This window comes from Notothenia rossii, assembly GCF_949606895.1.
Source record: "Notothenia rossii genome assembly, chromosome: 3".
Lineage (NCBI taxonomy): Eukaryota > Metazoa > Chordata > Actinopteri > Perciformes > Nototheniidae > Notothenia > Notothenia rossii.
This window is the reverse complement of record NC_136901.1, coordinates 65,703,401-65,716,874: the sequence shown is the minus strand read 5'-3', so window position 1 is coordinate 65,716,874 and position 13,474 is coordinate 65,703,401. Positions and strand designations below refer to the sequence as shown.

Below are 13,474 nucleotides of genomic sequence, written 5' to 3'. Positions count from 1 at the left end.
TTGTTTGTGCAGATCCGACAAGTAATACAATATTTCTACAGTGAGTTCTGTGCTAAGTGCGTTGGCTTGGTATTACCCTTGTGTTTCGTTTAGGTAAGAATTGTTCATATCGTCAGTTAGCTGAGTTTCTTCCTGTTAAGTGGGTATGACACGTTAAATGTTAAGAAGCCCTGAAACACAGTTTCGTGAAAAAAAGTTTAAGAACCTGAGTCAATATTCTGAGATATATTATTATAAGTCATTTTTTTAAGAAAGTTTTTAAATATAATGACTTTTCAGGTTTTTTTTGTTTATTTTCCTTTACTGGGGTAAATGGGCCACCATATGTCCCTGCAGAAACCCTCAGAACTGACCATCTTCAATGCTTTTTAAGAATGACGTGTGTTGCTTAGGGATATTTTGGAAGCAAAACGTATAATAGTAAGAACAAAGTCCGGAGACGCACCTCTGTGTTTTCCTCCTCTGAGCTGAAGCGAGGCAGAGCCGACGTCTTCCTCAGCCGAACTCCAAACGGATTGTCGGAGTTTCCCTCCATCGCCATGGAGCTCTCTGTAGGAGGGAGAGTGGAAAAGTTGGTCTGTGGTTTAGATTCGTTTTAACTCCAAAGGACGAGTTCTCCTCATTTGACATGCAGCAGACATACTCTTTAATATAAAAACATGTTTTTGCAACAAATGTATGTTATTTAATTTATGTATAAATATAGATTTTTTTAAGCAATATATCTGCTGTTTGATTCTTTGTTTGGTTGTGTAAAGAATATTTAAAATATTATTATTTAAGAAAATAAAGAAATCGTAAAAAATATACATCAGCAAATTAAATTGTATTGAAAAAAGACCAAGAATAAGACAAGTAATAATGTAGTGCGTAATAATATAATCATACTATTATAAAAAAAAGAAAAAAAGAAGAATAAAATCAAAAAACAACAGCAACTTCGATTTCAGAGACCAATCAAGAACCCAAAAACAAAAACGTCCATGATGTTCTTTTGGACACATTAACGTCCTCACCTTCTGTGCTTGCAACAGCTGGGGTCTGCGGATGATTGGATGATGACGACGTGGTGGTGGGGGTCCCTGCGTTCCTCGCTCTTCCCGGGCTCAACACCACTTCAACCTTCGCTGGCTCTGCTTTCCCTTTACTGACCTCCACCTCTTGGGGCCTTGTGTCAGAGGACGATGAAGATGTGGTTTGGGAGGAAGGAGGCGTGGAACTCTCCTCTTCGTCCCCGACAGACAGCGACCTCTGCGAGGCGGGGGTGATGGTGAAGCGGGTGGGGCTGGACACCTGGTTGACCTTTTCCTCCACAGAGACAGGAAGTGTAGCTTCCTCCTCGAGAGCTGACTTTTTCTCTTCTTCTACTGTTTCCACATTATCAGATGTTTCTTCTTCTGTTTCTGCGTTCTGCTCCTCAGCTTCTTGAGGCGTCTCACCTTCTGTGGGCTGTGTGTCAGGTGGGGACTTTGGGAAGAAAGATGGGGCCTTCTCTGAGCTCGGAGAGAGTAGATTAATGTGGATGGTGGAGGTCTTGCTGGGAGAGATGCTTCCACTCTCAGGTGACGGAGGCTCGTGGTGTGATTCAGGGAGAGACAAATAAGAAGGCTTGACAGAAACTTCTTCTATTTGTTCTTTTCCCACTTGCTTCATGTCTGAATGTGGTGTTTCTCCACCTTCTTCCTGCAGATTTAGCTCACTTTGATCTGCTTCACCATCTTCCTCTTGCTCAGATTTTTCCATGTTGATCTCTATGACTTCCTCCATCCTCTCTTCTCCATCTTCCCTCTCCTCTTCTATGCTTTGATCAGAAGCTACATGACTTTCATGCACCTGATCACCCATCGCTTCACCATCATCTCCAACCACAACAACTACACCCTCATCTTCCTCCTGCAGCTGTATGTCATCATGAGCTGCATCAGGAAACGCCTCCGTCATCTCTTCTGCGTCGTCGCTCTCTTCCTCTATTGCTTCCTCTGCTTCCTCTTCCTCTACTCTCTCCTCTTCTTCTTCGGCTTCCTCCACCTCCACCTCTGGTTCTTTCTTCAGCTCAATGGCCTCCTCCTCTCCCTCACTCTCTTCTTCTCCTCTTCCCTCTTCCTCTGCCTTGTTTACGGTGTTTCCTGTATCATTTTGTTCCTCGGGATCGTCTTCTTCTGCGTCCTCTTCCTTTTCTCGCTGGAAAATAAAGCACAGAGGAACATAAGGAAAGTAGAGATTTGTTTTTGTAACCACAGAGGATACAGTTAGCTAAGGAGAGATGGAGCATTTAGTTGCCAAAGAGCCAGATATTTCTGGTGGAGACCAAAAACAGAGCTTAAAGGAGGATGAATTTTGGGTGAACAGAAACACGACTTGAAGGAATGCTAATGTTGCTTCATGTCTGCTGGTTGTGTAGATCTGTAGTTAGCATGCTCTCCTTAACAACTTGACAGGGCGATATATATTACAGTATGTCAATGTTACAAATATGTGTTTACAAATATATTTTGCTCCCACCCAAAATGGCCGAAATGGTTTATGATTTTGGAGTTTTAACATGATACCGACATCAACAAATATAGAAATCATAACAATAAAACATAACATTTGGTTTCATAGCTTTTTTTCCTCTGAGCAGTTGTGAAAAAAGGTTTGGCTGGGATCCTAATTTAAATTACTCTTTTTCCAAAAAATTGGAAAGAAAATGTATTGACTGGTGAATTTCGGTTGATGAGCACATATTTAGTGTTTGTTGTTGTAATACTACTTCTGACCACAAGAGGCCGATATGCAACATGTTCAAATAGGAATAAAACGTCAGATGTTTTTTTCCAGGTGAGTTTTAATTTCTCTATGCACTCTCTTATTATTACAGGGTATATTGATATCATTCAGATACATTTCTAGGCAAAGAAAAGCATGCCAGGAAAATGAAATAACTTGCCAACACCTGTTAAGGTCTTTGTGTTCAGAGCACATAAAAAAAATGTAAACTCATGAATCATGAATGCTAAAAGTTTAGAACATGGGCCCTTTCCCATTTCTCTAATGTCCCCTTCTCGAATCCTCGGTCCTCCGGTAGTGACCCGGAAATGGATTTCAGCGCGCCATGTTGAAGGACATGTCATTTCTCTAAATGCACTTCGAGGACCGAGCATCGAGCATCGAGGAGGAGGCTCTCTGGAGGAGCTATAATCGAGGATACACTGATGGTTCCTCCACGGCTCCTCCGCGGATGCATTTCCGGGAATGGTGGAGGAGTGACGCACGGCCGGACTTATCTCAGGCAATGACAGCTCTGCATGCATTCCCTGGATATTATTTTAGAAACTGCTTTCATCGCGTCGCGATGTTTTTAGAGAGAACAGCTGTGAGGTCCGTGTAGAAAGCAGAGCAGTGTGTACAATAGATATCACTCAGTATAACAGGCCTACATTACTCTCTGTATTTGTTTGCTGTAGTTTAGTAGATATCTACAAACAAAGAGTCGATATTTTTCTAAGACCATTTAGTGCTTCACATAATAAAATACACAACGGCTGTAGCCTGATTATGCTTTAGGAGCTGTAGGTGTGTGTGGTACAGTGTGTAGGTGTGTGTGGGGTACAGTGTGTAGGTGTGTGTGTGGCACACATGCCAACCTTTCCAAATCCAAAAGAGGTAGGTTTGCGCGCGAAAAATGTGCACGCCCAAATTAGGTAATCACAATAAATGGAACCCCAGTAATTACATGTATAAACCATGTATTTAACATGTATTGCATCATTTTGTGCATTTTTCAGAAAAAAGTGGTAGTTTGGTATCAACGACATGTCTGGTCTGTAAAATGCCCGAAAAGTAAAAGAATGGGAGATAAATATCCCAAAGTCTCCACATTTTATTATATTTTAATGTGTTTCTGGTCCTCTTTCAGTTGAGACAGTGTATATGAAGGATGTGTAAGGATGTAGAACTCTTGTGTGAACATTGGATAAAGCCAGTTTCATATTCTTGTTTCATGTTGATGACATATTAGAGTCAAAGGTTTGCAAAGAGCAAAGTATCTGTGTTGTGCGATATATCAGAAAATACTGCATTAAAAAAAGTCATTTCCTGCATTTGTCTACTGATAAAGTGTGATATAAATAATGTACAGGCTTTCAGATTGCTGTAGTTCACTAAACAGAGACATTAGCGACTTGTTTGATGTTGAAAATGTCAGAAAAAGTGAAAGAACGGGAGATAAATATACCCAAATCTCAAAATTGTATTATATTTTGTGTGTGTTTGTGGTCCTCTTTCAGTTGAGACACTGTAGGATGCTTCCGGAAAAGACCAAACACTGGATGTCTTTCAGTCGCCAACATGTCTTTTCGAGACACTGATATTAACGGCGAAATCCTGCAGGACTCAAATGCCTCGTCGGGGGTGACGCTGCCTTTCCCGCAGCGTTACCCCCGGTCTGCACGTTGTTTATCTTTCAGAAACACAACGGACTGTTGGTATGATGCAATCACAGACACGCTGCAAACGGTGTCCACCAAAAGTCGAGTCCAGTGTCTCTGGAGTGTCATTTTTATTTGTTATAGTTTGGGAAGATCGGTAGGGAAAGCCAGCTAAGTCGGTAGGCGGTAGAAACATGTAAAAAGCGGTAGACTACCGCCCAAATCGGTAGGGTTGGCAGGTATGGTGTGGTACAGTGTGAAGGTGCGTGTGTGTTACAGTGTGTACTGTAGGTGCGTGCGGTACAGTGTGTAGGTGTGTGTGTGGTACAGTGTGTAGGTGTGCGTGTGGTACAGTGTGTAGGTGCGTGTGTGGTACAGTGTGAAGGTGCGTGTGTGGTACAGTGTGTAGGTGCGTGTGTGGTACAGTGTGTAGGTGGGTGTGTGGTACAGTGTAGGTGGGTGTGTGGTACAGTGTGTAGGTGTGTGTGGTACAGTGTGTAGGTGTGTGTGTAGGTGCGTGTGGTACAGTGTGTAGGTGTGTGTGTGGTACGGTGTGTGTGGTACAGTGTGTAGGTGTGTGGTACAGTGTGTAGGTGTGTGTGGTACAGTTTGTAGGTGTGTGTGTGTGTGGTACAGTGTGTAGGTGGGTGTGTGGTACAGTGTGTAGGTGGGTGTGTGGTACAGTGTGTAGGTGGGTGTGTGGTACAGTGTGTAGGTGCTGGTGGTACAGTGTGTAGGTGTGTGTGTGGTACAGTGTGTGTGTGGTACAGTGTGTAGGTGTGTGTGTGGTACGGTGTGTGTGTGGTACAGTGTGTAGGTGTGTGGTACAGTGTGTAGGTGCGTGTGGTACAGTGTGTAGGTGTGTGTGTGGTACGGTGTGTGTGTGGTACAGTGTTTAGGTGTGTGGTACAGTGTGTAGGTGCGTGTGGTACAGTGTGTAGGTGTGTGTGTGGTACGGTGTGTGTGTGTGTGTGTGTGGTACAGTGTGTAGGTGTGTGTGGTACAGTGTGTAGGTGTGTGTGTGGTACAGTGTGTAGGTGTGTGTGTGGTACAGTGTGTAGGTGCGTGTGGTACAGTGTGTAGGTGTGTTGTACAATGCATAGATGCGGCGGACAGGCGGGTCTCAGTTGGTTTGGTGTCCTCTGCTTACTTTTAATAGGCTACTTGTAAATACAACTTTTGGCCCGTAATTTCAATTCCCCATTTCAGCGACTAGAGAGAGAGGGGGGGGGGGGGAATACACCAGTCTCTGATTGTGTTATTATGAGAGTGCTATCATACTTTTGATTCTGAAATTGTATATATTTATATAAATATATGTGTGCGTGCGTGCGTGCGTGTGTGTGTGTGTGTGTGTCCCCGCATCTGTAGCCTGTTGTCTCATTATACCACACTGTGAATGAATCAAAGTAAATATATCAGTGGTCATGAACACATCTGTCCATCAGACAGAGGGCTGCTGTGCCTCCTGTCATCATTGATGGACGTCTCTTTAAAATGACCGCTCAGAGGAGAGGAGTTCTTATCTAACCGCCTGCTGTTTCCCCTCCTCTCTCCTCAGTTCCCCTCCTCGACTCCTCCGCTCGCATCTCCTGTGGGTGGCACCAAGTCTCGAGGATAGGAGTCGAGGAGGGGACATTTAAGAATTGAGAAATCTCTATGGTGTAGTGTTGCACTAGTGGCCGAAACAAGTATTACAACAACAAAACACCTCAAATGCTCTTTAGAAAAACACCTGCGACCTGGCAAAATATGTTCATTTACGTGATCTTAAGTCATTGACAAGACACAAAACAAAGTAGACCAAGCATATCATCCCATTGTGTTCGATATAAAACAATCACCATTTTGAGAAATGAGTAAGAGATACATACGCAGTATTGACTGACTTCTTCCACCACTAGTTCCTCTTCCTCTAAGGCTGCTTCTTCCTTAACTTCCATGTTGTCCTCTTGTTCAACATCTTGACAATAAGCAGTGCTTAAAGTGGAAACCTCTTCCTCTTCCTGTGAAGACTGATGTGACAGGATGGAGTCAACAGGAGCAGCCTGATAACCAACAGGCTCCACCACCTCTTCCTCTTCTTCTTCCTCCACCTCCTCTCCTTCTATCTCCACGACTTCTCTTTCCTTCACCTCCTCCTTTATTTCCAGGTCGACCCCTTCAGTCATCAGTGAGCAAGACGCAAGGGGAGTTTTCAGGGAGCTCAGCACTTCCTGTAAGAAGGAGCTCTCCTCCTCCTCCTCCACCCTGTTCTCCTGGATTCCATCTTCTTCTCCGCTCGAGTCAACCTCCTCCGCTCCAAAGGTGATGCTCAGAGGGTCGAGCAGATACTCTTTGGGACCAGCAGGGGGCTCCGGCGTGGCTCTGTAAGCAGATATCAAGGAGTCAGATTGTTAGAATGAGGAAACAGAGACAGACAGGAAGTGGAGAAAACATGGGGGAAATGATGTCTAATCACCTGGGACTGTCCGGAGAGGAGGCTCTGGAGCCGGGCCCGGAGGGGGGCAGGGGCCTGGTGTCCGGGGATTCCTCCTCTGGGAGTCTCAGCTCCGTAAGAGAGGAAGTGTCCGGGCCGTGAGAAACTTCCTGTTCTACTTCACACTCGTCCTCCTCCTCATCGCTCAGCAGGGAGCGTCTGGAATGCTTTGGCTGCTCCTCCTCCTCCTCCTCTTCCTCCTCCTCTTCCTCCCTCTCCTCCTTTGGTTTCAGCTCATCAGCTCTTACACCTGGACCACAGACAGAGGCAAAGGTCTCAGAGGTCAAGCCGATGATACACTGGCAGCAAGTATATGGAAGTCTATAGATGCCAATGTTACGGTGAAATCCTTTTCTTAAATAAAGTTACATTATCCTATTTGTGCGGCAGATGTTTGACAAAATTAAAATTGAAAAAAGACATTTTTTTCTTAAATAATAATAATTAATCATTATAATAATTATTTAATATTTTCAATCAGGGCATAGTTTATTTAAACACAAGTCATTTTAATTTGATTATATCATTGAATTTGAAACACTGGCAGTGAGAATCTTCCATACATGCAGAGTCAACCATTTTGATACAAAAATAAAAGATGGAGTAGAATTGAGCAGAGCAGGAAGTGTTCTGACCTTCTGCTGGATTCTCTTGATCTTGCTCCTCTGAATCTGCTGTTATGGAGGCGTTCAGTGTCCCGTCCAACACAGAGTCTCCTTCTGATTTCAACTCCAGCCTCTACGTTGACACAAAACATTTACAAAGAAATACTCTTTATCAGTTACGACCATGAACTGGTATGATTGTCCTAAACTAAAAGAGGCACATTTCAGTCGCAAAATCTGCTCTAAGTGCTTAAGACACTGGCTCTATCGCTGGCACAATCAGGCAACATGATCATTACCACATCATGTATACCTATCATGTTATGATTGGCTGCAGAGGATCCGTCAGTCAATGCTTCAACTTATTCTAGGAGAAGTCCAATAAACTATGGCAGGAATTACGTGTTTAAGTAATCCAACCCAAAAGTTTGCATCACACTGGTTCCATCGACAAAAAGCTAATGTGATTTCTCCATTATATGAAAGTTATTGAGAAAAACATTTATGATACTTTCCTACTTACTCTGATACTGTACCTTTTATATAAGTTTAAAGCTAACGTTAGGATTTAAAATAATTATTTCAGGGTCCCTTAGTAGATGAGTTTCACTGTTTTTTTAACAAATAGCAAATAGCCAATCAAGCTAATTAAGCTATTTGTTAGCAACTGCTTTTTTTAAGACAAGTTGAAGCTCCAAGTTATTTACTGAATTATTCTATATTGTAGAAAATAAAGAACACATCTCTTGAGCTTCATTCAGGTATTTATCCAAACACCCATTGACTTGGGGATTAAGAACCCTGATATGCAAAATATGCTGACTAAATCCTAGTTTTCTCAATGAAGATGGAGACATTGATACAAAAATGGTCATACAAGTTAAAAAAGAAAAGCCCATGTTAGCCAATGAAAAAAAAAACATCATTAGTCAAAATATTAGTTAAAGGTCCCCTAATATACTGTTTTTCATCAATATATTATAGGTCTAAGATATATATATATATATATATATTTGGATAATGGTTACACAAGCCAAAAAAACATTATGACATCATACAGTGGCCAAAATCTGATCGGCTCATTTTCAGACAGGTCTTTAAATGGATCAGGACGAAAAAAAGAGAGGGAATCTTTTTTCCAGAATGTCTTTACACAGAGGGGACACATGTTTATGTATAAAAGACATGAAAAAGTGGATTTTGCATAATAGGTGACCTTTAAAATTGGTCAGTAAAATGTTATGAGAGGACCAAGGTTTAAACAAACCGCTTTGATAATTGACATTATTGGGTTGTGAGAGTGTATTTGCTGATGTTTGTGTGTTTGCATTAATGTCTTACAGAGACGTGTTTCCTCCTGTTGCAGGCTTTGTGTCTCAGGCCCAGCTTGTGTTTGGCAGCAGAGTTATCCAGACAGCCGAAGGGGCTGGCCGGCTGGCTGAAGTCCCCCGGGACCACCAGAGGACTCACTGCTCTGCTGGAGCCCGACCAGGACTGCTGGAGAGAGGACACAGAGGGTCACTGATTACTGAGTAACAGGGAAACACTCACAGGTAGAGTCGATTGTGGTAAAAGGTGGAGTTTCCCTTAAACGATGAGATAAGGAAACCAGTGGGGGGAGGGGGGTCCAGCTGAATAAATATTAGCTCTACTTCTCCGCAGCACCAAGACTTACTCTGTCATCACTGGAGAGAAGTATCACTTTCACATTTTCCCTTGCTTCAACAATACATCTTAGAGACGTTTCCCTTTTCTCATCCATTATCCACAAAAAAAGTCAAAATGATTCAGTTTGACATCTCCACACTTCAAGTGATGTATTATAACTTTTTTGTACAACTGCCAACGGTAATCATGACTCTCCTTATAGTCACCATTTTTGAATGAAATAACCTTTTTATTATTATTTTTCTTTGTTGGCAGACAAAGAACAGACAGACAGAGGATTTACAGACATAAAAAAAAAAATCCAGGTTTTAAAGCGGCCATATTTTGCAAATTTTCTTGTTCATATTTGTAGTTGCTCCTCTAGGACATGTTTCCATGCTTTAATGTTAAAAAAAAGGTCTTTATTTTTCTCGTACTATTTTAACCGGATTCATCGATAAATAAATAACTAAGAGCCGCCAAAAAAGAACTCTTCATGAAAATATCTTGAGTTCTTTCCACATAGCCAAAAACAATGTATTTCTTAATCCATTGTACTGGGTTTCTTGGCAGAAGTTTCAGAGATGAATATCTCCATAAACAACAGCAAATTAAACTAAAGCTATTAGCAGATACCACTAGTGGTCATATGACATGATTATGATTTGGAAGAACTCAACATTTAAAACTCACATTATTGCCTGCTTTTGAGTAAAACGCATAACTAGACTGAGGGATGGTGAGACAGCTAAAGAGACAATCCCGTTTTTTATTTGTCAACATCTAGATTTCTGTTTATCGAGCTTTATGTATATGTGTGTCTGTGCATGTCTGTGCATGAGAGAGAAAGAGGCGGGTTAAAGCAGAAACTCTATAACTACAAGCAGACATGCTGACTGCCAGAGAAACCATTGGAATGCACTCTCTATACACACACACACACACACACACACACACACACACACACACACACACACACACACACACACACACACACACACACACACACACACACACACACACACACACACACACACACACACACACACACACACACACACACACACACACACACACACACACACACACACACACACACACACACACACACACACACACACACACACTTCAGTAAGTCCATTTACAGTTTTCTGTTTACACATCCAGCAAGAACATAGCAAAATTAGCATTCATTTGTCGTGTTTGTGGGAACAGGAAAAATCTGAGACTCTCGTTGTATTTCTGTTTTGGTCACTGTACTTTAGGAAATATCTGGCTCCTTAGAAGCTAAATCTGAACATCTTCCCCACTAAACGGCTGCATAGGCTTATTACGACCCATATTTACTTTAATTGTTAGGAGGCAACCTCTAGGACCATAGTAATTATGCTGGCAGCATAGAAGCAAGTCAGGTGAAGTTGTAGTAAGAGCAACAAAATTGGCATAGGAGATTGGAGCAGCTGGATGGGTCAAACATATATCCCATATAAAAATCTATTATTTCAACTTACTTTTGTAACGAACATTACTTACTTCACGAACATAAAACACCTAATTTAGGTACGTAAAGCGAACCACCCAAGAGACCCCTCTTTGTGTCCAAGTCAACATTTAGTTATTTAGTTCAGTCCGCAACTTATGGGACGTACTTAATTTATATAAAATAACTTACGTTATATAACAAACAATGATCATACCCTAAAACTAACCAAGTACTTTATGATTCAATTCACAACTCTTTTTTAAAACTGAGTGAGAACACAAAATCTGCAAGTCGCTGTTTTATATGGTGGCCGATGGATGATGCAAACTCGCTACATCGGCCCAAAACACTTGAATTGGGAGAAATGGCTGCAGCTTTAGAAACAATGCAAATGATAAAAACACAAATGTGCCAAAATACATGCAAATGAGGAAACATTTTCACCAACTTGACAATACCATGGACAATACATGCCCAGCATTTAGAAAACATTCACCAACACAGCATTTACTAAAAGCGCTGCATAAACGAAACACTGCAAATAAAAAACGCTGCAAGAAGCTCAAAACACAAAGAGACTAAAAAGTGATGCACACCTCTGTGGCCAACTGTCACTGTTAGCAGAGTTAGCCTGTTTCTTAACTGTAAGTCTTTGTCAATATGACCAGGTTAACTACGTTAGCTAGCTAGCTTACAGCCAATCTGCAATAATATTGGAAGGAATAATGCGATCGGATTGTGAAAATAAAATAATAATAATAATAAGCCATGTTTACAGTGATTGTTGGCCAACTTTAAAATCCCCAAACGTCAACAAGCGCTCCGTCCCAGATGTGTGCATCACTTTTTAGTGTCCCAGATACACTTGTGTTTTGGGCTTCCTGCTGTTTCCATGCAGACTAACGTCTTCGTGAAGTTGGTGAATATTGTTGGTGAACATGTGTTGTCTAGTGGATAAAGATGTTTCTTCATTTGCATGTGTTTTGGCACATTTGTGTTTTTATATTTCGATCGATTCAGACATTTTAGTTATTTCTCAAATGGAAGTGTTTTGGGCCGTCGTGACGTTTTTGCACCTGCTGGCCACCGTAGTTTTGGGATTCAATGACGAAAAAACATATTTGTTAATAAGTCTGTGAAAGGTATAAGGGCGTGTTGAAAAATACTGATCAGCTTTAACACCCGGAGTAAAAACAAAGTCCTTTATTAAAATCTCAAAGCCACTCAATGAACCTCCATCTGTTCTTGACAGTATATATGAAAACAGACTGACCCAGACCCAACTACCCAATCTTACTTGAATTTTTGTTTTGCCTAGCTACAACCATATGGTTGCCCTGCAATGACATTAAAGTACATTTTCAGGTGAAAATCTAAATCTGTGTCTCTATGAAGTCTGTGAGTTCTCAGTGAGTGGAACATCTCAAAAAGAAAGTGCCACTGTGACTGCAATTGATAAGTCACTGCAGCACTCTTTGACCACATTCCTTTGTGAGGAATGCACTTTAAAAAGGGATATTTCCAGGTTTTGTGCGCATGTCTTTGTAGCGGGTCATTTGTGGTTCTTTTAGCGGGTAAATGACTAACCAAAGACCCGTCTGCAATTGCTATAACGGCACTATCATTAAATGCTAATTTGTCATACTTTGCTTACTGTGCTTTTTGCCCACACAAGGATACTCAAGTTATTTTAGGACATTTTCCACATCGCAAATTGGTACTCTCCATCAGAAAAGTACTTAGCAGAAGGAATTATTTTTAACCGACAGTGGTGTTAGTTGGCTTGAGGCACATTTCAGGTCACATGGGCTAAAGCACAAACACTCATACTGTAGGTCAACAGACAGCAATTAGAGGAGGGAGAAAGAAGAGACGTAACAAAGAAAGAAAGGGCAATACAACTAGGAAAAGTAAAAAGAGCAAGAGGTCAATTTGCACGCCTTTAATTTAGTCATGTTTCAGTGATTAGATTGGATCACGAGATGTTTTTACTATCGAATTCACATGAGATGACTTGAATGGGGAAGGGGTTATATTCACTCACTGTCATTTGTTTCTATGATAGCACCCAACCCAGTCTCACAGCATTTCGTGTTATAGTCACAACATTTAATCTATTGATTCGTGTTCACCAACAAGATTTTCCCCTTTTTTTCGTGTCACACAGAACGATTTTAAAAGCAATGTATTTCTATTGGTAGTGTGTTTCGTGCCTGCACCACGTCTTTTTGTCCGGTCGGGTCTTGGAAGACCGGAAGCTATGTGGTTCATAAAAACATGTTCTTACTCAATATCAAACCACGATTATTGTTTTTAATTTTAAATCGTATAATGTCTGACTTTTTTTGCCGTCAATGAGGAAAATAAATGGGGCTCAGAGCCTCAGAATATTGAAATCTGTATTTTTAAAATATTTTTTTCCTTCTAATTTGTTATTCTTTTGTAAATAACAAACTGTTATTTAGGGGAAAAGTAGAAAGTCAATGATAGAAATATAGAATATAAAATCAAGAAGATATTGTAAGTGATCTTTACAATAAAACAGTTTAGTGCCGGATGTACAAAGATATTAATAGGAGGATGTGCAAAACAGAAAAACTAATTAACCTTTATTTAAACATTAAAGAATACTTTAAGTTAAGGTCTTCTTTTAAATAAGAAAAAAGCTTTGGGGGTATCAACAGATAAATATTAAGCCTGACAAAGTACTTAACATCTAATATATTGCTTTCCTGCAATGTTAACTATGTTGAAGCACTTATTTTAACTGATATTATACATATGAATGTCTTCACTGTTGAGGAACCTGCGACCCAAGTTTTTATGATATGTCAATAAGCCTTTGAAAATC

At 40.9% G+C, this 13,474-nt stretch overlaps 1 protein-coding gene across 4 annotated transcripts in view; it reads right to left on the bottom strand.

Annotated features, from left to right (window-relative positions):
• The window catches only part of LOC307033754 (uncharacterized protein), a 54,374-nt gene that overhangs the window by 5,524 nt on the left and 35,376 nt on the right, over positions 1-13,474 (bottom strand). For 3 of the 4 annotated variants that reach the window (XM_079672333.1, XM_079672335.1, XM_079672336.1), the window contains 6 exons: positions 8,835-8,990; positions 7,524-7,626; positions 6,871-7,138; positions 6,284-6,776; positions 1,017-2,181; positions 446-549 (listed from right to left, as the gene is read on the bottom strand). In XM_079672333.1, the coding sequence (XP_079528459.1) occupies positions 446-549; positions 1,017-2,181; positions 6,284-6,776; positions 6,871-7,138; positions 7,524-7,626; positions 8,835-8,990 (2,289 nt within the window). The remainder of the gene's footprint in view (positions 1-445; positions 550-1,016; positions 2,182-6,283; positions 6,777-6,870; positions 7,139-7,523; positions 7,627-8,834; positions 8,991-13,474) is intronic. The other variant, XM_079672334.1, reaches the window with a different exon arrangement.